We start from the raw sequence: 25,823 nt of genomic DNA on the forward strand, positions 1-25,823 counted from the left end.
GGGATGCAGAATTGCCACAAGGAACTGCAGATGCTGGAATCTTAAGTAAAACATAAAGAGCTGGAGTAACCTAACGGGTCATATCATATCATATCATATATATACAGCCGGAAACAGGCCTTTTCGGCCCTCCAAGTCCGTGCCGCCCAGTGATCCCTGTACATTAACACTATCCTACACCCACTAGGGACAATTTTTACATTTTACCCAGCCAATTAACCTACATACCTGTACGTCTTTGGAATATGGGAGGAAACCGAAGATCTCGGAGTAAACCCACGCAGGTCACGGGGAGAACGTACAAACTCCTTACAGTGCAGCACCCGTAGTCAGGATCGAACCTGAGTCTCCGGCGCTGCATTCGCTGTAAAGCAGCAACTCTACCGCTGCGCTACCGTGGGGTCAGGCTGTCTTGGTGGAGGGAATGGACAGACAACATTTTGAGTAGAAACCCTTCTTCAGACTAAAATTGGGTCCCAATCTGAAACGTCACCTATCCATGTCTTTCTCAGATGCTGCCTGACCCGCTGAGTTATTCCAGCACTTTGTGTTTTGCCTTGTGCAGAGTTAGCGCAACAGGATATGTTTGAAGGTTGGACACAAATGCTTCTAATAACTCCATAAACAGTCAGTGCTAATGGAATTCAAAGTCTCCTGCAAGCTGAAAAAAATAATTTGTAGAAGTATATATATTTTTCACATTAATGAGATTTCTTCTCTTATATTAAGTCCAGAGTTTTTATCAGGCAATAGAACTACTTTTGCACTCGATGCAATATAAGACAGCAATGTATTTGCAATTAAACATCTCAGAAACATTCATGTGGAATGTAATTCCTTTGTGACAGATAATCAGGTAAATCACTGCCTTTCTGCTCTTGAGCAAATACATGTCAATTGATGCTTTAAAAAGAGGGAACCCCACCAAATATAGAAAATGTATTAAAAAAGTACATGTGTAGGTGGATCTCGATCCAAAATGTCACCTATTCCTGTTCTCCGGAGATGCTGCCTGACCCGCTGAGTTACTATAGCATTTTGTATCTATCTAGTTTAGTTTATTTAGTTTAGAGATACAGTGCAGAAACATGTCCTTCGGCCCACCGGGTCTGCCCTGACCAGCGATCCCTGCACATTAACACTATCCTACACTAGGGACAATTTACATTAAAAAAAATATCAAGCCAATTAACCCACAAACCCGTACGTTTTTGGAATGTGGGAGGAAACCGAAGTTCTTGGAGAAAACCCCCGCAGGTCACGGGGAGAACATACAAACTCTGTACAGACAAGCACCTACAGCCAGGATCGAACCCGGGTCTCTGGCGTTGTAAGTGCTGTAAGGCACGAGATGAGGAAGAACTTTTTCAGTCAGAGGGTGGTGAAGGTGTGGAATTCTCTGCCTCAGAAGGCAGTGGAGGCCAGTTCGTTGGATGCTTTCAAGAGAGAGCTGGATAGAGCTCTTAAGGATAGCGGAGTGAGGGGGTATGGGGAGAAGGCAGGAATGGGGTACTGATTGAGAGTGATCAGCCATGATCGCATTGAATGGCGGTGCTGGCTCGAAGGGCTGAATGGCCTACTCCTGCACCTATTGTCTATTGTCTAACTCTACCGCTGCGCCACCGTGCACCATGTGAAAAAGTACATGTACAGTATTTGTTTCACGGATTGCTATGCATACAGATACAATAAATCAAGAATTATCTTGGCAATAAAGGTGCAAAGTATTTTGTTCGCTTATATTGTTTCGACATTTGTCCTCAGTTGTAGATTTCAGAAATCTAGTTCTGAAAATAATTTTCTGGTGTGCCAGTTATTTTTAAGTTCAGACATTTCCTTCAAAGTCCATCAGTAAAATATTGCTATAAGCATTTCTTCTACCATTTAAAACTTATACTTAACTCAAATTCGTTTATGGTCGTAGGTACAGTGAAAAGCTGTTTTGATGAGTGCTATCCAGTCAGTGGAAAGACTATACATGATCACAATCAAGCCGCCCACAGTGTACAGATACAGGGTAAAGGGAATTATTTTTAGTGCAAGATAAAGTCCAGTAAAAGCCGATTAAAGATAGTCCGAGAGTCTCCAATGAGGTTGATGGCAACTCTGTTGGTGACAGGATGCTTCAATTGCCTAATAACTGGGGAAAAAAGTCACAGAATCTGTAGGTGTGCTTTTTCACACTTTTTTACCTCTTCCTTGTGGGAGAAGAGGGAGTGACTGGGGTGAGACTCATCCTTGATAATGCTGGTGGCCTTGCTGAGGTAGCGTGCGGTGCATGACTGTTTGCAGAATACTGAAAATGTTTTCTTGGTAATCAGTTACCTATCATGTAATTCCGGCAAGCTTTAATCCTTAAAAATGCAAATTATTTCCATCACAATATAACAACCTGTGCTAGATTCCTCCTGGTGATGTTTCTTTCCATACTATCTGTGATAGTTTCAGGAAAGCAGTTTACTGGAGCTTCCACTGTCTTATACAAACAAATTAAAACTTGCTGTAGAAACAAGGAACTGCATATGCTGGAAAAGGACGCGAAGTGCAAGAGTAACTCAACAGGTCAGGCAGAGTACTTAATGAGTAAAAACCAGGTTCACTTATCTACATTTCAGAATAGAGGCAGAACATTGATGTATCATATTCAAAATCCCCCAAAAATCTGGACATCTGATGCTAACAAATATAACTGGTCACATGGAATCCTAGAATCATGAAGTCAAGCAATCCAGAAAGAAGGCACAAAGTGCTGGAGTAACTCAGCAGGTCGGGTCAGGCCGCATCTCTGGAGAACAAGGATAGGTGAAGTATTGGGAAGAAGGGTCTCATCCTGAAATGTCACCTATCCATGTTCTCCAGAGATGCTATCTGACCCACTGATTTACAATAAAACTTCTTGTGTTTTATTGATAAAGAGTCGAACATTGACAATTTACTGAATCCAGTTAACCTATAAACCCGCATGTCTTTCAAGTGTGGGAGGAAACCAGAGCACCTGGAGGAAACCCATGCGGTTACAGGGAGAATGTATAAACTCCCTACAGGATCGAATAGTCAGGATCAATCCCCGGGTCGTTGGTGCTGTGAGGCAGCAACTCAACTGCTGTGCCACTGATGAGCAGATATATTTCAGGATTGATACTTAGATATTAAATGGCTCAATAACTCAGATGCAATGCATGTACACAACAGATATCATCGCAGGTTTCCTGAATGATATGTATAAAGATGGTGTGTTTGTATGGGCATTGTGACTGGGTAGACACTGAATCAAATAAGTTCTGTTGTGTCCAGTATTCAAGATGGCAAATCTCTGGAGAAGGATCAGCAACCAGGATGATGCCTTAATATTATGGCTCCAAGAATTCAGAGTGTTTGCAGGAGGGCAATGGATAATTTAAAAACATTAAGGTGAGAGGGGAAAGGTTAATGGAGATGTGTTGGGCAAGTTTTTACACAGAGGGTGGTGGGGGCCTGGAACGCACAGCCCGGGGTGGTAATGGAGACAGGTACAATAGTGGTGTTTAAGAGGCTTTTAGATAGGCACACGGATGTGCAGGGAATAGAGGGATATGGATCATCGCGGGCTGATGAGATCAGTTCAGCTAGGTATCATGCTTGGCATCAACATTGTGGGCTATCCTTGTGCTGTACTGTTCTATCCTCTGTGTTCTTATCAAAAGTTCCTTCCATTTTTTTAAATTTATGGTCAATTAGTTTTTAAATCTTGGAGTAAATTACAATTCAAGCATGAAGCAAAAATATTAACTGATTGGTCATTACTAAAATTTAAACATGCTGCATTCTTTAAATATTGATCTAAAAGTTCACAAGTGGAGTTTCTTTGAAGAAACGAATCACAGTCTCCACTTCAGGTAGACGAGATATTGCAGTAGAAAATAAGAATCAAAAGCTAAAAAAATAAAATAAGAAGCTGCGCAGATTTGTGAAATAATAAATATTTTAGTGAGGCAGAGAGACGGAATGTAAGCTGATTCTTCCCTCATCAAACGCAGCAGAGAATGAAACAGGTGCAACTGTCTGAGCTCACTGAGGACTTGCACTAAGCTTTGCTAAGAAGCTTTTCCAAAAGCCTTAAACCAAGATTTATTTTATTTCCAATATAAATAATGAAGATCAATGATAAATTTTGAATACTTTATATACTTTTGAATTGGAACTCAACAAAACTCGCTGGAGAACAAGATGAATTCACTTGCAGGTGGAGAGTTTTTAGACTTTAGACTTGAGAGATGCAGCGTAGAAACTGGTCCTTCAGCCCATTGAGCCCTCACTGACCAGCGATCTTCCCATACATAGGCACTATCCTATATACTCGGGCCAATTTACAATTTTACTGTAATGTAATACTGTATAAGACAATGACCAACTAATCCTTTTGCCAATCTCCAACACAGCCTATTAACTTACAACCCTGTACGTCTTGGAGTGTGGGAGGAAACCAGAGCACTTGGAGAAAACCCACGGGGTCACATGGGAAAACGTAAAACCTCCGTACCTGTAGATAGCACCCGTAGTCAGGATCAAACCCTGGTCACTGGCGCTGTAAGGAAGCAACTCTACCGCTGCAACACTGTGCCGCCCAATCCTCTGCCGCCTGTCCTACCTAATATTTTTAATTTAAGAAATACTCATATGCAACATACCAAAATTAAGCTTGAAAACACGCACCACCAAACTCAGGAGCAGCTTCTTCCCCTCTATTTTCAGGCTTCTGAACAGTCCTTCCATAAGCTAAGGTACTGTTCGATTTACCTCTACCCCATTGACGACATTGGACTTTGTTTCTGGAACTGATGGGCTACAATGCTAAGAACTATATTCTGCTCTCTGCATCTTTCCCTTTGCTCTAGTTATTGTACTTGATTTTGAAATTGATTGTATTTATGTAAAACATATCTGTTTTGTTGTTATAGCATGTAAAACAAAAGTTTTCACTGCTTACACATGGCAATGAACCTAACTCTAAACAAAATGATGAGTTAAATTAATTATACACAAAATGAGAACTGACCATTTTTAATTTAGTTTTAAATTTTACCTGAATTTCATTGCATTTCATGGAAATAAGCCATGATTACAAAAAATAAGCAGAATTAATCTGTCATCAGCAGGCACTTTGAATACACACACTGAATAAAATCAGACCTTACTTTCAGTTTTTGTGTTTAAACATTGAAATTAACTGAGTCAAGTATGAAATATTCTTGGGAAATGGCCAGTCTTAGAAAATTCCTTTTGAGTTTCATAATATCAGGTTGTGAAATTCAATAATCTGATACAACACATTTTACAGCTGTACTGTGGTTTTTAAATTTAATTTTAACAAATTAAATATGGTCATACTCAGAAAACAACTTTAAGAGACTTGCCATCTGTTGTTGTCTAGCGCTAAACAGATTCTGGAGATAAAAATTATTGGAATCGAATTTTAAATTATATTGGTGTCAGGACGAACCTGGTCTTTATTTAGAGAAACAAAGAACTGCAACCACTAGAAACTTGAGTAAAGCGCAAAGTGCTGGAGTAACTAGACGAGTCAGGCGGCATCTGTGGAGGGTATGGACTGGTTGGGATCTTTCTTCGGATTCCTTTTTAAAGTGCATGTAAGGTGTCTCAAATGCAGGTCGGAAGGGACTGGACTAGATAGAATTGAGGTATTTGGAGATGAGTTTGGTGGAGCAGGAAAAGGCAGAAACAATGGGTCTGCCAGGGTAACATTGCATGGGGGGTGGCACAAAATGTGGGATGAGATTGATAAAGCTTAGAACTACCGGTTGGATCAGGGAATTCAGTGATTACAAAAGCAGCAATAAATCAGAAAAAATCAAAAAATCAATGACCTACTAATTTTAACTCCCGAAAGTATCAATGCTGTACTATTTAACTTTTACTCCAAACATACGCAAAACGTCATGTGTAGGAAGGAACTGCAGATTCTGGTTTACATGGAAGATAGACAAAAAGCTGGAGTCATTCAGACAGCTGGAGTCAGACAGCATCTCTACAGAAAAGGAATAGGTGACATTTCGGGTTGAGACCCTTCTGTGTAAAATGTCATGTTAGTTATAAAAAGCAGTGATACAGACCCACAGCTTATAGCCTTTAAATAAATATCCCAATTTCTTCTCTATCCCTATTCCTTCCCAACTTCCCTGTAGTCACAAGTCTTGATTGGATACAACATTGTTGGAGATTAGCAAAAGGATTAGTTGGTCATTGTCTTATATACAGTATTACATTCATTTGATCTTCATGAATGTAGACTTTCCAACAGTGGTTAATCAACAGCAATCAGGAGAAGGAACAATGGCTAATTTCCTCCCTTCTAGTTTGTTGTTAGCTTCTCTGCAATTGTCGTTCTGTCAATTATTTCAAGGGAGACTAGGACTTTACTTGAATTTTGACATATTTAAGGTCCAAAGCAATTCCATTTAGCGTTTCATCACAAGTGTATATCGTTTTATATAATGTAATAAATAATTGTTTGTAAATCCATTTTTTTTATTGCTAGCTCTAATATTAATTCTGCTCATGTTCAAAAAACTGCATTCGAGTTCATTGAAATAATCTTCAAAAAACGCTTAACAAATTCAAAATATATAACTGAAATACCAGCTGTCTGTGCAGTGAAGGTTTCATCAATTTACATGAAAATCATATGAATGACTTAAAATTTAGAAACTTTGCACTTGAACGCACTGGAGACTCATTAAAAGATTGCTTCACTTATAGCGATGACCTGGACACAGGGAGCCAAGCTCCACTAACTTCCCGCAGCATCGTGGGAGCTATCAAGTATTCCACTACATCTTCATTTTTTATCAACTTTAGCAGATTTAAAGCATTATGTCTCAGGAGGCCATCAGGGAATGTACGTACGAGGAGCGCTAAAGGCAAATGAATCAGTCCTAATATCCAAAAGCTTCTGCAGTAATGCACAGTGCAGTTGGCAGAGGTGGATTAATTAGTGTCCATTTCATATTGGGGGCTGCATTTGGTTACTGAGAGATTAGCTATATTTTTATAAATGGCAATGATCATCCAACCAAGTTAGATTTTAGACTTTAAAGATTACAGCGGGGAAACAGACCATTCGGCCCACTGAGTCCGTGCCGACCTGCGATCACCCCGTATAACACTATCCTACACACTAGGGACGATTTAACCAAAGCCTATTAACCTACAAACTTGTACGTCTTGGAATGTGGGAGGAAACCGGAGAACCCAGAGAAAATCCACGCAGTCACAGGGCGAATGTACAAACTCCGTAGGAAGTACCTGTAGTTAGGACCGAAGTGTGTCTCTGCCGTAAGGCAGCAACTATACCGCTACGCCACTGTGCTGCCCCCTTAAATTAATCAGGTGTAATCTTTGCTCTGTGGTTATGAAATGTTCTGCCACACACGTAAAACACAATGCTGTGATAAATATTAGTAAGCAATTGCAGGTAACTAACCTGCAAACAGCACGTCATATTTTGCTTGGGTTGCTTACAAGCAGAATAACATGTGATCGTTACATTTTGAGATTCTGGGAAAGGATAGGGGACTGAGGTGAAGAATAGGGGACATGGAGGCCTCGCCAACACTGTCTGTCACTTCCTTCTCTGTTGTTTTATAGTATGTTAAATCTATGTTTTAGTGTTCTTTAGCTTGTTTAATGTGGGGGGCGAGGGAAACATTAAAAAGATTCTCTTACCTCGACCGAGATGCGATTTTTTCCCATATTATATCTCCGTCCGCCCTGCGGTCTAACATCGAGGAGTTGGCGGCCTCTGCTGGAGACCGACTTCGGGAGCTCCAACAGCGGGAGCCTGCGGACTTTAACATCGTGGAGCTGGCAATGCTGGTCAGGGATCGACCGCAGAGCTCCAACTGCGGGAGCCTGTGGACTTAACATCTTGGAGCTTGCGGTCTCTGGTTAGAGAGCGACTTCGGGAGTTTCAAGCTGCAGGAGTTTTGACCATCCCGACATGCGGGAGAAAATGAGGGAAGTTGATAAGACTTTATTGCATTCCATCACAGTGAAGAATGTGGGGAATCAGCTATAGTGGATGCTTATGCTAACTTTTATGTAGTTGTGTGGCTTGTTGCTTTTTTTTAGTGTGGCTGTATGGTAATATGAATATCACTGTACCTTAATTGGTACACGTAACAGTAAAAGACCTTTGAAACCTTTGAGTCAGCGAGCATAGTAAGCTTCAATTACTAAAATTAAAATACTAATTTTATTATATTATACATAATTTTATATTATAAATTGCATTTTTTTTTAAAGCTAAAATTAGTATAAACCACCATCTGCTGTTCCTTTTTATTACATTCAGGAGAGAAAATTGGAGGGGAAGGAAGTCCTAACAATGTTCTTCCAAAATTGCCTCAAATGTTTGACCAATAAGATTTTAACATTTGTAAAAATGGAACATGCACTCTTCTTGCAAATTAAAAAACCATTTGAGGAAAACCAATTGTCCCAATATATCTAAATTGAGCAACATATAGATTAATTTAATCTACCATAGCGATGTTGGACTGACTAGACAATAGACAATAGGTGCAGGAGTAGGCCATTCAGCCCTTCGAGCCAGCACCGCCATTCAATGCGATCATGGCTGATCACTCTCAATCTATGTGACTTTTTCTTATCATTGGACATTTGTGAGACAATTATTCAGCAGCAGATAAGTGCAATAGATAACCCAAATGGATTGGCCTCCGAGGACGATATATGGGACATCTCTTTTTGTGCACATTATGTTCTGCTGGTGAAAATAAATCTCAAGATGAAATTGAAACTAAGAAATATGGTTTCACCTGTTTGATTGATTCGTTTAAAAGATAACGGTAGACTGGTCTTGTGTTATTTGATCAGAAATTTCAAAGGAAAATGATTGAGTTAACCTCTGTGAAAATTATTCCTCCCAACTTTCCATTATATGCTTTGATTTATTCTAAATTTATGCCCTCCAGTTGTTCCAAAGTCTTGAATGATTTTAAATTATTTTTTTAGTTTGTCAATGCAGCAAAATTGATTTTGCAGGGCATTACAGTGTGCTGATCCAACCTCATATTTGACAGAAATCATGTGATTTATTTTTACTTATTCATTGCAAACATGTTGCGCAGAGGTTAGTTTTTGAAGGCTGGTATAGCAATGCTGAATTGAAATTTGGATAGTGCTACACTGATAAAAATTATATTTCTGGTGTCATCAATTATCATTAAATAATAACTATTTTGCATAGTCATAAAATATTAAATGCACCAAAATAAAGACAAAATATTTTATATCAGGCCCGTTAACATTTGCAACAGAAGTTGATGAAACATGATTAAATACATTACGACGTGCAGGTTATCGGGCTTCTGTAAATTGTCCCGTGTGTAGTATAGGGTAATTGTTGGTCCCCACAGACATGGTGGGCCGAAGGGCCCATTTCCATTTTGTATCTCCACACACTTTAAAGGAGATGTGTGGGGAGTGGTAGGTGGCAACGTGCCACCGGGGGTGGTGGTGGAGGCAGATGCAATAGTGGCATTTATGAGGCTTGCAGTGAATGGAAGGATATGAATCATGTGCAGGCAGAGATTAGTTTAACGTGGCAGCATGTTCAGCACATTCCTATACTGTACTGTACTGTTTTAACCCTAACTTCAAAGATTTATCTTCCAATGAATGCACCATAACATTTTGTGTCTGCCGACAGCATATTCTTAACCCTCTCCTATTTCACAACTATACGTTATCCCTTACTACAAGCCCTGCTTTATCTCTAGGTTAATAATTCAAGTACGTGTATTAAACCCAAAGTCTTTTAATTGATTTGAGAACAGTTCTGAGCTAAAAGAACTGTTGTAATTTCAGATACTTTGGAAAAAATAATTTGTTTATTTTATTAATAAATTGTGTAGATCAGGCACTGTCACATTTTGATAGCAGTTTTGAAATAAAAGTTCAGTTTATAGCAATATCATTAGAAATTTAATGATTCAACAGATTAATCTGTCACTGACAAACTGTAATTATTAGCAAACAAATTAAGGAGATGGGTAGTTTAAATAGAATAATGTGCACATTTTTTTTGTGGTCAGGCGAACGTGACCAAATGGAAAGGGCATAATGATCTGCATTCGAATGAAAATCAGCCACGCAAGTTGGATCAAACATGGCACATAACTTAGTTCTATTTGGTGGGGCTGCAAACATAATTGAACACAAAGTAAACAAAACTTCACACTTTGTTTTTTTTTTAAGTTTGCTGCCAGTATCTCTGCAATCTGGATTCTATTTCTCAGTTATTCCTCTATTATTCCCATCAATTCGAACAAAATAATTACCATGAAATTGAAACCCTGCTCCACATCAAAATATGTGATTCTTTAAATTAGCAATTTACGGTGACATTATCTTTTTTCTTTGAGTGCTGATGAGTTTCCTGACATGAAACGCCAATCTGAAGAAGGGTCCTGACCCGAAACGTTACTTATTCTTTCCCTCAACAACTGCTGCCTGACTCCCTGAATTACTCCAGCATTGTGTTTTTCTCACTTATTACTGTTATTTTCTATCTATTTACTACTCAGTTATATGCAGAATGAATGGCAGGAAATATTGATTATCTTTATCAGTACTGACATTCCAATGAAAAGTTCCACTGAAAGTTTTTTTTTCTCTTTCCAGATGACATGCTGAGTGTTCCCAGCATTTTCTGTTTTTAATCTTAAACTTCCAACATTCTTTTTGGTTTTCCATTGTTGATCGTTACACTCTGTTCAATTTAGCATTGACCATCGAAGAGATAAAAAATATAAATAGAGAAAACCAGAGCACCCGGAGGAAACCTAGGCAGTCACAGGGAGAATGTGCAAATTCCACACAGGCAGCACCAGAGGTCAGGATCGAGCCCAGGTGTCTGGTGCTGTGATGATGCAGCTCTACACAGTTCAGTTTAGAGATGCAGCATAGAAATAGGCTCTTCGACCAACGAAGTCTGTGCCGATCAGTGATCACCCATACACAAGTTCTACCCTACAGCCTAGGGACAATTTTGCAGAAGCCAAACCTCCATGTCTTTAGAATGTGGGAGGAAACCAGAGCACCCAGAGAAAGTCCACGTGGTCACAGGGATAACATACAAACACCGCCCAGACAGCACCCACGGTCACGATCGAACCCGGGACTCTGGCGCCGTAAGACGGCAACTCTACCGCTGCGCCACAGTGCCGCACAAGACTCTACACTCCTGATCACTTTTCATTCTTTATCCCACTATCCCTCTTTAGATACTTTGGAAACTTTTATGTCTTCAACAATTTCATGCTGTACCCTTTTCTGCCATTTTTAGAATATATTTATTGTAATATTCTGTCTTTTACACTTTTGCTCTGGATTTATTTTTTCATCATCCCAAAACATGGTCCTTTTGCCTTGATCCATCATTCTCCCACTCAGACCTTGCATTCAATCAATCTATACTTTCCTATCTTACCGCTAAGTAATTATTTCTACGCACTTAAGGATTCTGTGAGACAAGTAATGTTAGAGTGAGGGAATAAACTGCTGCATTTGCTTATAACAGCAGAAACACATCCGAAGGTTGGTCATTGGCTAGAATATATTTTGGCATATGATCAAGTGCTGAGAAAATAAAAAGTGCATTTTCCTCTTTCATTCTTCCTTTAATAAACACTCATCGTGACCGGAAGTTTGAACTACACATGTAACATTGAAGCTTGAAACTTGCTTTAAGCCCTAAACAAATAATTGGGATATTGCCAATGTAGATTCTTTTCTACTGCCATTGTAGAAAGTTGTATAACAAGTTTCCTAAATAGAAATATCGGAGTGATAAAGACCATGGTTCTTTCTATTGTAACGTGTTTTGTACGCCTTAAACGATAGGCAATGCAGGACATGTCTGTTTTTGCCTTATCAACATGAGTTTAAAATATTTTCAATGTATAGAAGTCATCCTATTTTAATTGACAAACCATTTTTCCTGATGTTATTAAGAAGCAAGAGAATCAATCACACATTCCATCCACAGATCAGACAGGAATGCATTTGTTTTTTCTACTTTTGGACTTCGGAGAAACAGCATGGAAACAGGCCCTTCGGCCCACCGAATCCATGCCGACCAGCAATAACCCCGTACACTAACATTATCCTACACACTCGGGACATATTTTACAATTAACAGAAGCCGATTAACCTCCAAACTTGTACAGTGTGTGAGGAAACCGGGGAAAACCCAGTCACAGGGAGAACGTACAAACTCCATACAGACAGCATCCATAGTCAGGATCAAACCCAGATCTCTGGCACTGCAAGGCAGCAACTCGACTGCTGCACCACTGTGCTGCACCACTGTGCTGCCCCTCTCTTTCAGCTTGGAGAGGGAAGTCTGATCATCTTATTGGTGCAGTCGTCACATTCCCCTTAGTTGGGCAAGGCATCGAAATTTAACACGCTTTTGGAGATAATGGGGAATATCTTCACCAATACGCAGACATTCCACTGTTACATGTTGACCAACAAAAGACAAGGAGTGGTTGCATGATTGATCACTTCTGCTATCCTTTCTTCATGATCATCTTGTACGCTCAAACCCCAATGTTCTGTCAGAGTCTGGTCTCGTGTTAGTTAAGGCTTGACTACCATGGTTTTGGTTAGGTTTACTATTGTCATATGTACTGAGGCACAGTAAAAAGCTCCAATTGGATTGTAATGCTAGACTTCAATAGAATCAAAATAAGTCAAGTGCACTAGGAAAAGCGGCAAGATACCGAGTGCAGAATATAATCCCCAGCGTTGGAGTGCATCAGTTCCATAGACCAAGTCCCATCTCCGAATTAGGATAGCGATGAATCAGACGGTAATTGTAATTAATTTATTAGTCAAGTATGTAAACATACAAGGAATTTGTTGAATTATGGAAGTTTATGGAAGGATATGGACCTGGCAAAGTCAGTTACTTCCAAATACTACATTTGTCACAGGGACATTTTAATATCTCTTATCTCATATACCAGATCAGGTATAATTTATTGGGTGGATTAGAAAATATTGTCCTACATTAAAATTTTGCAATATAACAAGCAAGCAAACCCTTCAAGCTATTCTTCCACGTCTGACCAAGTCAATACCTAACTAAAGGGATATTTATTATCAGCTTTACAACTAATTTATGAGCGCAACTACTAAAAGACAGTTTTGAAGTTGATGTTTCAAATGTAAGGCTTCTCTGAATTTTAAAGAGATATATAGCACATCCAATGCATTGTAAATATCCCCTGGTCAAACTTCAAGAAAGAATGTTGATTGTGATCTTAAAGTAGCATTATCGCTGCTTTATGAAGCTCCAAACACACTGACCATATGATAATCTACCAATCAAGCTGAAGACACATAATTTTGAAGTTTATGGTTTTCTTGCTGAGCTTACCTTTTTACAGAAGATAGGCCTTGTGCAAAAATTAGTTTTTAATGAAAAAAATTTTTTGAGACAGATCTGCTGCCCAACATGATACCAGGTGCAGCCTCCATTGGAAACCACCGTGGCACTGTCGGTTGCAAAACTACAAACGCCACTGCACACACAGCATAACTATCATAGCTGGTGGGATGATCCCAACCTTCTTTCATGTGCGTGTGTACACACATACATATATACATACACATACATACATCAGTCTGAAGAAGGGTCTCAACCCAAAATGTCACCCATTCCTTCTCTCCTGAGATGTTGACTGAACTGCTGAGTTACTCCAGCATTTTGTGAATATATACATACACATATACACACACAGTTGCCAACATGGTCGAAGCCATTGAATATTTGTTCATGAATGACAAAGACGTCAAAATGGTGAATAACACATAGAACTTGTTAGATAATTGAAAGTATTATAAACTTATTCTGGTATTGAAAGCACCAAACCATTTTCAAAACAATTTTGAAAAGTTGAAACTTTTCCAAAGAGCTTATTTTTCCAGCAGCCATTCCATTCCTATGCATGGGGTCTGCTGTGCTTAAGGCAGGTTTACGGTTCAGCGGGCGGGCGGACTGGGGTCCGCAAGTGCAGCACAAAGACTGCCACGGCCAGGGGAACAGGGTGCAAAATGCCACTACCGACGAAGGCCCATGCACTAGGGCTGCAGAACTATGCCACTGACCCACTGTCATTTTGAATTACTTAAGATTAGAAATGCTTCTGAAATGTAAGTGTTGAGTTGTATATTGGATGTATCTTCAAAACTGTACAAATAGAAATGGAAAGCAAGGCCAGCACTTTTATTATTTATTATTTAAAAAGAGACTAGTTGAAGGATATGTGAATGATTTATTACCAGACCAGTGGTAACAGCTATTGCTCCCTAAGGACAGATATGCAATGTTTAAGTATAGATAAATCCAACAGAAATGTTCAGTGATTTTGTTCCAAGGAAATACTACTGGTTTCAGAATATATTAATAACTAAATTATAGAAACTTATTAATTCAAAATCAAAAAACTGAAATGTTTCAGTCATGTTTCAAATCCAAAAAGCGCATTGTTACACTTCTAAGCAATTAATCATCTGGTTTAAGTGTAAAATACACTTTCTATTCCTAACATGTGCTTGTAATAACTCTTCATTTATACAATTTTAAGTGTCAAGTTTAGAATAATACAAGATATTCATTTTTGACCTTGTGCTTTTTTTCCTCTCAATGTATTCTAAGGACAGTTATAAGAATTGAGAAATTGTGATATTTCCAGAGCAGGCAAGATTTAAAGTTACAGTATTATCATTAAAATGTATTGTTGTTAGAAACTGCAGTGCTGTATTTACATTGTAATGGCATTTCTCTAAAAAATGAATTATTTAAAAAATCGACTATAAGTTACAGATTCAAGGATTAATATATGAGTGAATGAGGAAATGAAAAATACAAAGAAAATGAAATCGAGCTGATGGTACAGGTTGCATTTGAGAATTTTGTTTTTGTAGCTGCTTCATTATTACAATCAGCTACCACCAAAATTTGTCCTTTTGGTACTTATATTTAATTGCAGACATTCCGAGTCACTACCTGGAGATCATAGAGCTGGAATGTGACTGACTCGATGTTGTTGTAGCAGCACTGAGCTGGGAGAAGCCACTGTGACTAGATTCCAGACTCGTCATGGATCCCCTGGAATAAAAATAAGATTTGATTTTGTGGCTTTTAAACCAAAGCAAATGATCTTTAATAAAAATAACAGTTGCGTTTGGAAATCCTTTTCCTTTATTCCTAAATGTATTTGTAATACCTCTGTACATAAAATCCTAACATTTAACAGATCCAAAGATTCATCTGATCATTGTTCTTGTACTGGGTCTGTAAAGTAGGTATCCAAGTCTTCCACTCAGCCTGCACTTTTTTTACTGGTTCGCCTCTTAAAAAAAGTATCATCCCACTTGGTTCTTTCCTTAAAGATCTTCTAAGTTTCTATCCCAAAGTTAATGACACAAAACAATGCCAAACTGCTTCTTTTTGCTAATAAATAATATTCTTCGTAACTTTGAACAAAATCTGTAAATTAGTGCCTTTTGTTGTCGGTCTTGGTGGTAAAAAACCTATTGATCAGTCTGGTCAACATGAGGAACTAGCATGTAACAGTGACAGATACCCTACTGAGAACTACAGAATAAGTAGATTCAACTCTAGTATAGTTCAATGGTATTCAATCTAAGACATAGGAACAGAATGAGGCCATTCAGCCCATCGGGTATGCTCTGCCATTCAATCATGGCCAATCTACTTTTCCCTCTTAACCTCAATCGCTGCAACATTTGACACACTTACTATCCGATCAGTCTCTGCTTTAAAAATTCCCAATGACTTTGCCTCCACAGCCTTCAATGACAATGCATTCCACAGATTCACCACCCTGTCGCTAAAGATATTCCTCCTCATCACCATTCTCAAAAGAACATTCTTTTATTGAGTTTGTGCCCTCTGGTCCTTGACGCTCCCACTGTGGGACCCCCACCGTTTTTCTGGCATCTTTGGTTCCAGAGCCTTTCTGGAACATCAGTTTTGCCAGACCAACAGAGGTACTGGCCTCCGAGAGAAGCCCAATGGTACCTGATCAGTTACTGGATACCAGGAGCCGAGATATCGGCCTGCAAAGTCGGCCTCGGAAAGCGGCTATGGGAGGAACGGACCTGCCGGCTCCGGCTGCAGTTTCAGAGCCCCAGCCGCAGGAGGCAAATTCGACCTGGCGATCGGCCGCAGAAGTCCTGACGAGGTCAAGATCGCTGCCTCACCCGGCCTAGGCGCCACACTTTAAGTGGGATTTCAAGTGCGCTTTGGTAATTTTGTACGGATGTATTGGATTTGGTACTTATCGTGACACTGTGTAGACATGGTAATGCATTTATTGTATGTCCCTTACCTGAAATCGTCTGATCCTATAACTTCAGTGTAATACATAACTTTACACTTGTGGGATAAGACCTGCAATGTTGCCAGCACATCATCTACACGAGGTAGGTTGGTTGTAGCACAAGAAGGCATATTGTGAAATTTCCACTGAAGTATATAAAAACCAGGCCATCTTGTTACATGTGAACCCTGTAAATAATGCAGAGGATTGACAAAATCATGAATGAATGAATGTTTATGAATAAGTTTATTGGCCAAGTATGTGCATATACAAGGAATGTGCCTTGGTGCTCTGCTCACAAATGACAACACAAACATTCAGTTAACAATTAAGAATAAAGCATAACCACATCAAAACAATAAGGATACAATATTACGGTCTAAACATGCAGGTATAAATAAACCAGAGCAAAAAGAGACTACAGACTTTGGTTATTGAGTAGAACTATTACTCGAGGAATAAAGCTGTTTTTATGTCTGGCTGTGGCTGCTTTGACAGTCTGGAGTCGCCTTCCAGAGGGAAGTGCTTCAAAGATTTTGTGACCAGGGTGAGAGGAGTCAGAGATGATCTTGCCCGCTCGCTCCCTGGCCCTTGCAGTGTACAATTCGTCAATGGGAGGAAGGTTGTAGCCAACAACCTTCTCAGTTGATCGAATGATCCGTTGCAGCCTCCGGATGTCGTGCTTGGTGGCTGAGCCAAACCAGACCATGGAGAAGGTGAGGATGAACCCAATGATAGCAGTATAGAATTGGACCATCATTGCCTGTGGCAGATTGTGTTTGCTCAGTTGCCGCAGGAAGTACATCATCTGTTGGGCGTTTTTGACTGTAGAGTCAATGGCGGCCCCCCATTTACGGTCCCTGGAGATGATGGTTCCCAGGAACTTAAATGACTCCACAGGTGTGACTATGGTGTTGTTGATGGTGAGTGGGGGGAGGGGGAGCTCTACGAAAGTTTACAATTAGTTCCACTGTCTTAAGAGCATTGAGCTCCAGGTTGTTGCGATAGTACCAGGACGCCAGCTGTGTCACTTCCTGTCTGTAGGCAGATTCCTCCCCATCTTGGAACAGTCCAATCAGGGTTGTGTCATCCGCAAACTTGAGGAGCTTGACAGAGGAGTCTGTGGAGGTGCAGTCGTTGGTGTAGAGAGAGTAAAGGAGAGGGGAGAGTACACAGCCTTGCGGTGCTCCTATGCTGAGGGTCTGCGGGTCCGAGATGTGCTTTTCCAGCCTCACATGCTGCTTCCTGTCTGTCAGGAAGTTGATGATCCACTGACAGAGGGGTTCAGGCACAGTCAACTGGGAGAGTTTGGAGTGTAGTAGCTCTGGCACAATGGTGCTAAATGCAGAGCTAAAGTTAACAAACAGAATCCTGGCATAGGTCCCCTTGCGGTCTAGGTGCTGGAGGATGAAGTGCGGGCCAAGGTTGACTGCGTCATCCACCGATCTATTGGCCCTGTATGCAAATGGCAGAGGGTCCAGCAGGGAGTGGGACAGGCCTGTAGTCATTAAGACCAGTGATCCTTGTCTTTGATAAATTCAGAAATTTTAGAATTTTTCTAAAAATATACAAACGCTACCTAAATTGCACATCACATCAAAGAACTTAAATTTCACTGTACCCTAATCGGTACGTGACAATAAATTGACCTTGAAGAATACATGGAGTCTCAATATCTTGACCACAGTCCCAAAATAACATAATAACAAACTAACAGCACAAAACTGACCTGGACACTTTCTCCGTCTTTACAGATCAAAGGTGACTCCACCATGCTATAATCCAATCCTAGTTGCCATGATTTATCTATCAGCTGCACATTATTTCCTCCAGGGCTTGTTATACCATGAGCCCCAAGGGTATCCTTTTTCGGAAGCTGAGGTGCTCGCTTTGAATGATAGATGTTGAAGGCAATATCTCCTTTTAACACATCAAAATCCCAGGTTATCACAGAAGATGCATCCACTATTTCAATTGATAACTGGAGAGAAAAAAAAAGAAATATACACAATATCAATATGGGCAAAACCTGACCAGTACTGTTTAGATTTTGCACGTTCTCCCCGTGACCGCGTGGATTTCCTCCAGGTGCTCTGGTTTCCTCCCACATCCCAAAGTGTAGGTTTGTAAATTAATTGGCTTCTGTAAATTGCCCCTAGTGTGTAGCAAGTGGATGCAAAAGTGCAATAACAGAACTAGCATAAACAGGGGATTGATGGTCAGCATGGACTTGCTGGGCCGAAGGACTTGTTCCCATGCTGTATCTTTCAATAATCACCATCTGGAGGATCTTTAGGGGAAACTTGAAGACAAAACTGCCTTTGAAGCAATAAATTATGGATTTCGCATTTTAAAATAGCTTAATGTAAAGCAATCTTACCTCATGAGGTGACCCTTTGAAAACACTTGCCGACTGATAGATCGATTCAGTCAACAGCCTGATGTCATCATTGTCCAGCTCTTCCGGTGTTCTATACATAGATTTGGGGATTAAACCTCCTTCTGGAACTTCACACTACAGAAAAGTCATTCAAACATTGTAAGATGATATTTTTGGATCCAATTTTTCTTTATTTAGTCAAGTGCACAGCAGGTTAATGTCAAGGATTGTGGGGCCCGATGCCTTGAGGTGGCAGCGTGAACATCTGCTGCACATTTATAAAAACAGTGAACTCTCAATAACAGATTACGTAGCAGAGGCTGGGGTCCGCTATTGCTGATTGTTCTCTGTAACCAAGGTTTATGAGAATGATCCCGGAAACGACTGGGTTAATATATGAAGAGCATTTGAAGGCTCTGGGTCTGGAGCGCTACGGTTTAGGATGGGGGGGGGGGGGGGGGTGGGATCTTATTGAGACCTACGAAATAGTGAAAGGCCTAGATAGAGGCGGAAAGGACTTTTACACTAGTGGGAGAGTCTAGGATCAGAAGGCACAACCTCAGATTTGGACACGAGGAGGAATTTCTTTAGCAAGAGGGTGGTGAATCTGTGGAATTCATTGCCACAAACGGTGGTGTAGGCCAAGTTACTTGGTATTTTTAGCCGGAGAGTGATAGGTTCTTGATTTGTAAGGGCATCAAAGGTTACGGGGAGAATGCACTAGAATGGGGTTGAGAGGGAAGAATAGACCAGCCATTGGCCAAACAGTCTAATTCTGCTCCTCTGTCTTACGCAAAAGAATTATTGCATAACTTTGATTTTTCTTCACCAAAATGGTTTAAAAACATTTTTATCAAGTCACATTTTTTCCCTTTCTGAGAACCAACAAAAATTGTGTATTTGCCTTTACATTCTAATTGTCCATATTAGACAAAGGCTGGTCATAAGTACATGTATACAACACAACAACTAACACCAATGTTAATTGATTAATCAATTCTAGGTATTAATTAATTCTAGGACCGTATCAATTAATTATTAATTCATTAATTAATTCTAGGTATTTGAATACCTAGATTTTATTCATTCATCCTTGGTATCTCGTTGCTTCTTGAATCAGACAAATCAAAACATATTTGTGGTTGTAGATTCTTACCATACATTCGCCTCCAAGGAAATCAGGGATCACTTCTTTGTCGATGTAATCAATGAGCCCTCCAGGTCCCTGGTAGTCATTCCCTGCATAGATTAAAAATTTCTTTCTTGTATTGTCATCAATGAAAGGACTGACCTAAAGTCAAAACAGGACACAAAATCACAACATTCAATGGAGAAATATTTAAATACAATGTTTAATCAGCTTCTCTGCCAATTCAACAACTTACCAATGTCCACAGTACTGGAAAAACTCGAGGTGCCCTGAGAATTAACAATCGACCGAGTGTTTCTGGATAGTTAGCCTCAACCACCTCAATGATTCTCAGCAGTGCCTTAACACCAGGCCGCCAAAGATGCCTCATGTTCAAACCTTCTAAGTCCACCAAACATGTCCATGAGCTATTAATAAAGTAAGCATTTTTTTTGTAAAAGAGTGCCATGATATTCAGAGTTAATTATTGTAACATTAACAGAAAATTAATGTTCGATGCCTTAAGCTGATTGATCATGGTATTTGTAATTACCTGATGGGCCTTCCAAACACATTGGTGTTTTCTTCACAACGTCTTAATCCTTCTTCATTAATAGACAGGACCTAGTTTAGAACAAGAATAACATATGGGCAAAATGATTATCTCAATTTAAAAAAGAAAATCTGTTTTTTTTAAAAACTGACACTAAATGTACACAGCAAAATAATCTACTGGAAGAACTGAGCTAATCAAGCAACTTCTGCAGAACATAGAACAGTACAGCACAGGTTTGGGCTCTTTAGACCACAACATTTGTGCCAAACATGATGCCCAGTTAAACTGATCCCATCTGCCTGTACATGATCCTTATATCCCTCTATTCCCTGCACTTCCATGTGCCTATCTGAAAATCTCTTAAATGCCACTATTGCAATTATGAAATTTGCCCAAGGGCATATATGTGAATTAAATGTTTATATGATTTTAATGTTGTTTTAATTTTTTCTTATTCATATAATTTCACTCCCAAAATGAGGAGCTGTGAAATGAACCACATCTGTGGGAAGAGAAATGTTCATTCTGATCCTTCATTCTGACCATCAGCTTTCAACCATGGGAGATGATGTAAAACAAATAACCTTATCTGAATGAAGCCTCAACCTTGAGCAAAATAAGTAAAACTGATTATTTTATTTCATCCTAATGTGGGGCAGCAAAATGGTAGAGTTATTGCCATACAATGCCAGAAACCTGGGTTCCATCCTGACTACAGGTGCAGTCTGTGCAGAGTTTGTACCTTCTCCCTGTGACCACATGGGTCTTCTCTGGGTGTTCCAGTTTCCTCCCACAGTCCAAAGGCGTACAGGTTTGTAGGTTAGTTGGCTTCTGTAAATGGTAAATTGTCCCCAGTGTGTAAACTTGTGCTAGTGTACGGGCTAATTGCTGGTCGGCGCAGACTCAGTAGGCCCAAGGGCTGGTTTCCACGCTGTATCAAGGTTAATTTTTTGAAATGAAGGACATTCAATTTTCATAAATACATAGCACGTTATGTGCTACTTCCAGAATTTAATTTTAAAAACTGTTCAATTAGCATTATGGAAACAAGGGCTTTTGATACATCACCCGGAACCTCCTCGTATAAAGGGACAATTGGATCAGGCTTTCCTCGACTGGACAAGCACGGTTGTCCACCAGCTGGTTCCAAGATGTTCCAGCACCATTACACACTGTTGTTTTAGTTCAGGAAACTTTCATTTTATTTTAAGCCCCTTTGGGCCACTACCTGAGTTTATTGCTAATTCTATATGTGGGCGGCACGGTAGCGCAGCGGTAGAGTTGCTGCTTTACAGCGAATGCAGCGCCGTCGACTCAGGTTCGATCCTGACTACGGGTGCTGCACTGTAAGGAGTTTGTACGTTCTCCCCGTGACCTGCGTGGGTTTTCTCCGAGATCTTCGGTTTCCTCCCACACTCCAAAGACGTGCAGGTATGTAGGTTAATTGGCTGGGTAAATGTAAAAATTGTCCCTAGTGGGTGTAGGATAGTGTTAATGTGCGGGGATCACTGGGCGGCACGGACTTGGTGGGCCGAAAAGGCCTGTTTCCGGCTGTATATATATGATATGATATGATATGATATATTAAGTGAATGGGATTTCAAATAAACCCTGTGGAGCTTGCCATCTGATTTTAAATTATTTTAATGCTCTGTTTTATGTGGTACTCAACAGAGAAGGAAGGAAACAGTGCCTATTAAACTAAAGATTTTGTAACTGCTCAATGAACAATCACCTACTGAATCGAATTATTTCAAAATGCCCATCACAAAATCATTGAATCATCACATCAGGCATTTTAATTATTTTATTGTTCGGATTAGAAAGATAAAATTATCGGCTTTAATGGAGTGGTGTTTTAGCTAACAACTTGTACCTCTGGTACAAAGCCTGAAACCAGCGCAGATTAAAATGCAAGCCTCCCCTCTCTTCTCCCCCACACGAAAGCTCAACAAGGGCGGCACTGTCGCCGCAGCAGTAGAGTTGCTGCCTTACAGCGCCTGCAGCGCCAGAGACCCGGGTTCGATCCCGACTCTGGCTGCTGTCTGCACGGAGTTTGTACATTCTCCCCGTGACCACGTGGGTTTTCTCCGAGATCTTCGGTTTCTTCCCATACTCCAAAGACATACAGGTGTGTAGGTTAATTGGCTTGGTGTATGTGTAAATTGTTCCTGATGTGTGTAGGATAGTGTTAATGTGTGGGGATTGCTAGTCGGAGCAGACTCCGTGGCCGAAGGGCCTGCTTCAGTGTTGTAGCTCGAAAAAAAATTTCCTGGTCATAACAGCCGCAGTCCATTAATATGAAATGAGGGGAGTTGAGGGGGATGGAGGCGGAGGAGGCTGGAGGGAGGGGGAGGAGGGAGGGAGGGAGGGGAGGGGGGTGGGGAGGAGGAAGAAGGGAGGGAGGCGGGAGGGGAGAGGGAGGGGGAGGAGAGGGTGCTGCACCAATGCAGGAGAGGTTTGGGCCCAACGGGTCCACTTGGTCTAGTAAATATAAACATAGCACAAAAAGTAAGGAAATTTGTGTTTGGTAGATTATGTCTTTGTTGTAACAATGCTTCTTGGCAATAAATCTTATACCGTTGGAAAGCCTGTTTATTTCCCTTTTAAATGGTGCCACATTTGTAAGGAACATGCATTTGTGGGATGAGCAGCAGAGCTGAGTATATGGGTTGCGCCCATGAAAAATTTGCCAAATCTTCTCTGCCAATGCCAAACAGCTTATTCTGCTGTTGCTATTGACTCTTGTTTTGAGCTTCTGGCACCCCCAGGTGCTGACAATCAGGTGCCTGATAGAGCAACATCTTTTGGTGGAGGCAGTGTGATGGTGTGGGGCGGCATCTCCCTCACTGGAAAAACGAGGCTTGTCATCATTGGAGGCAATCTCAATGCAGAGAGATATCGAGATGAGATTCTGCAACCAGTGGCAATCCCATATCTCCACAGTCTGGGATCGAACTCTATCCTCCAAGATGACAATGCTCGCCCCCACAGAGCAGGGTTTCTCAGAGACTACCTCCAGAATTTCTGAGTGGAGAGGATGGAATGGCCTGCCAGCAGTCCTGACCTCAACCCCATTGAACACTTGTGGGATCAGCTTGGGCGTGCTGTTCGTGCCAGAGTGACCAACACAACCACGTTGGCTGACTTGCGACAAATGCTGGTTGAAGAATGGGATGCCATCCCACAACAGTGTGTGACCAGGCTGGTGACCAGCATGAGGAGGAGGTGCCAGGCTGTTGCGGCTGTGTATGGTTCTTCCACACGCTACTGAGGCTCCTGTTTATTAAATGAATAAATTGTTAAATTGCCAATATGTCTTGTTTCTTCAGACTTCAATCGTCCAATCCACCAAACAACACCGAACAAGAGTCAATGGCAGAATAAGCTGTTTGGCATTGGCAGAGATTTGGCAGATTTTTCATGGGCGCAACCCACATACTCAGCTCTGCTGCTCATCCCACAAATTCAAGATTCAAGATTCAAGATTCAAGATTCAAGATAGAGATTCAAGATTCAAGATTCAAGATTCAAGATCAAGATTTAAGATATCTTTATTTGTCATCCAAAAAACAAGTTTTTTGGACGAAATTTCGTCACCCACAGTCCAACAATAAGAGCAATAAAATAAGCAAATTACACAACCCCAACCAACACAAAACCCCCCAAAAAGAAACATCCATCACAGTGAGTCTCCTCCAGTCCCCTCCTCACTGTGATGGAAGGCCAGAATGTCTTTTTCTCTTCCCCTGCCGTCTTCTCCTGCGGTCAGGCTGTTGTCGTTGCCATGTTCCAGGCTGCGCCGGACGGTGAAATGTCCGCAACGGGCCGACCCAAGCCCCGCTGCAAGTCGGGGCGGTCGGGGCTCCCGACATTGAAGCCCCCGCCGAGCAGAGAAAATTCCGTGGCCTATTTCAGGCCGCGCCGGACGGTGAAATATCCGCGGCGGGCCGACCCAAGCCCCGCGATCCGGGGCGGGCGAACACGCTGCCGCTGCCGGAGCTCCCGATGTCGGCATCCACGCAGCCCGAGCCTAAGGCGAGTCGCTGCCGCTCCCGCAGCCTCCGAGAACGGCCGGCTCCGCTGATGGTGAGTCTGGTCCGCGGGCTCTGCGAACCAGAGCCCTGGAGGCCGCCAGCTCCAGGAGTTGGGCCGATGGTAGGCCGCAGCAGGAACGGAGACACGGCCCAGAACACAAAGGTCGGGTCTCCGTTCGGAAGGGACACATATTTACAATGTTACAGTTCCCCCCCTCCCCCCCACATACACACATAGTACACAAACACAAAAACACCACATCACAACTACAATTAAGACAACAAAAACAACAAAAACACAAAGACAAATGGACTGCAGGTAAGCCGCAGCTGCTAGGGCAGCGCCGCCATCTGTGTTCCTTACAAATGTGGCACCATTTAAAAGGGAAATAAACAGGCTTTCCAACGGTATAAGATTTATTGCCAAGAAGCATTGATACAACAAAGAAATAATCTACCAAACACAAATTTCCTTACTTTTTGTGCTATGTTTATATATAACTCTGAAACTCTCATCTTGTTTGTTCCCCTGTCCCTGTATGTTTGTTCCCCCGTATGTTTGTCCACCCTTATGTTTATTTGTTCCGTTTTCACCCAGAGTACACGATAGCGTGACAAGTTTAGGCCCACCTTACTCTCCATTCCCCCGCGGTCTCAATAAATCGACTTTTGTTACTTCTTAAATACAATTTACCTAACAAACTGCCTTATCCCTGCCCGGCAACGGGTCCACAGATAAGGCTTGCCGGGGTGAGTGCCTCCGTCTCCCCTTCCCCGTGCCCTCGCCCGCCCATGGACCCGGGCGACACTCCCCGCTCGGCCACAGTTCCACGGATAAGGCTTGACCAGGCCCACAGGATCGTCAGTTGGGGTAGGGTTGCCCCCCGGCCCGCTGGAGATGCTCACAGGAGAGATTTGGACCCAATGGGTCCATGCCAGTCTAGTAATATCTAAAAGTCATTTGCGAAAGATGTGAGCTACGGCATGTGTTAATTCTTAATAGCCCTCACAGTATTTTTGCTGACAATGCACAATTCCACTAATTTAACATCCCTTATACTAGAAATAATGGAATTAGATCTGATGATTAAAGTGCACTCACATGCCGTAATAGTGCTTCCTCTCCAAGTGCTCTGACAAGACCTTTGGTATCCATTTGTCCAAGTCTTAAAATGTATAGCGGTCTCCCATCTGTTTAAAAGCAAATTGTAACACGGTAGTACTTGTTCCTATTATTAATAGTGAAAGTAAAATGGAATGATTTTTAAAAAGATTAAGCCAT

General features: G+C 41.2%; 1 protein-coding gene across 2 annotated transcripts in view; it reads right to left on the reverse strand.

The window, feature by feature from the left end:
- Positions 1-9,295: 9,295 nt before the first annotated feature.
- Positions 9,296-25,823, reverse strand: part of LOC144594483 (SEC14-like protein 1) — a 46,144-nt gene continuing 29,616 nt past the window's right edge. For both annotated transcript variants that reach the window (XM_078401037.1, XM_078401038.1), the window contains exons 9-16: positions 25,644-25,732; positions 20,502-20,572; positions 20,205-20,376; positions 19,976-20,110; positions 18,820-18,954; positions 18,169-18,420; positions 16,449-16,627; positions 9,296-15,202 (exon numbers count right to left, since the gene is read on the reverse strand). In XM_078401037.1, the coding sequence (XP_078257163.1) occupies positions 15,097-15,202; positions 16,449-16,627; positions 18,169-18,420; positions 18,820-18,954; positions 19,976-20,110; positions 20,205-20,376; positions 20,502-20,572; positions 25,644-25,732 (1,139 nt within the window). In that variant the 3' untranslated portion in view covers positions 9,296-15,096. The remainder of the gene's footprint in view (positions 15,203-16,448; positions 16,628-18,168; positions 18,421-18,819; positions 18,955-19,975; positions 20,111-20,204; positions 20,377-20,501; positions 20,573-25,643; positions 25,733-25,823) is intronic.

Source organism: Rhinoraja longicauda, chromosome 6, assembly GCF_053455715.1.
Source record: "Rhinoraja longicauda isolate Sanriku21f chromosome 6, sRhiLon1.1, whole genome shotgun sequence".
NCBI lineage: Eukaryota > Metazoa > Chordata > Chondrichthyes > Rajiformes > Arhynchobatidae > Rhinoraja > Rhinoraja longicauda.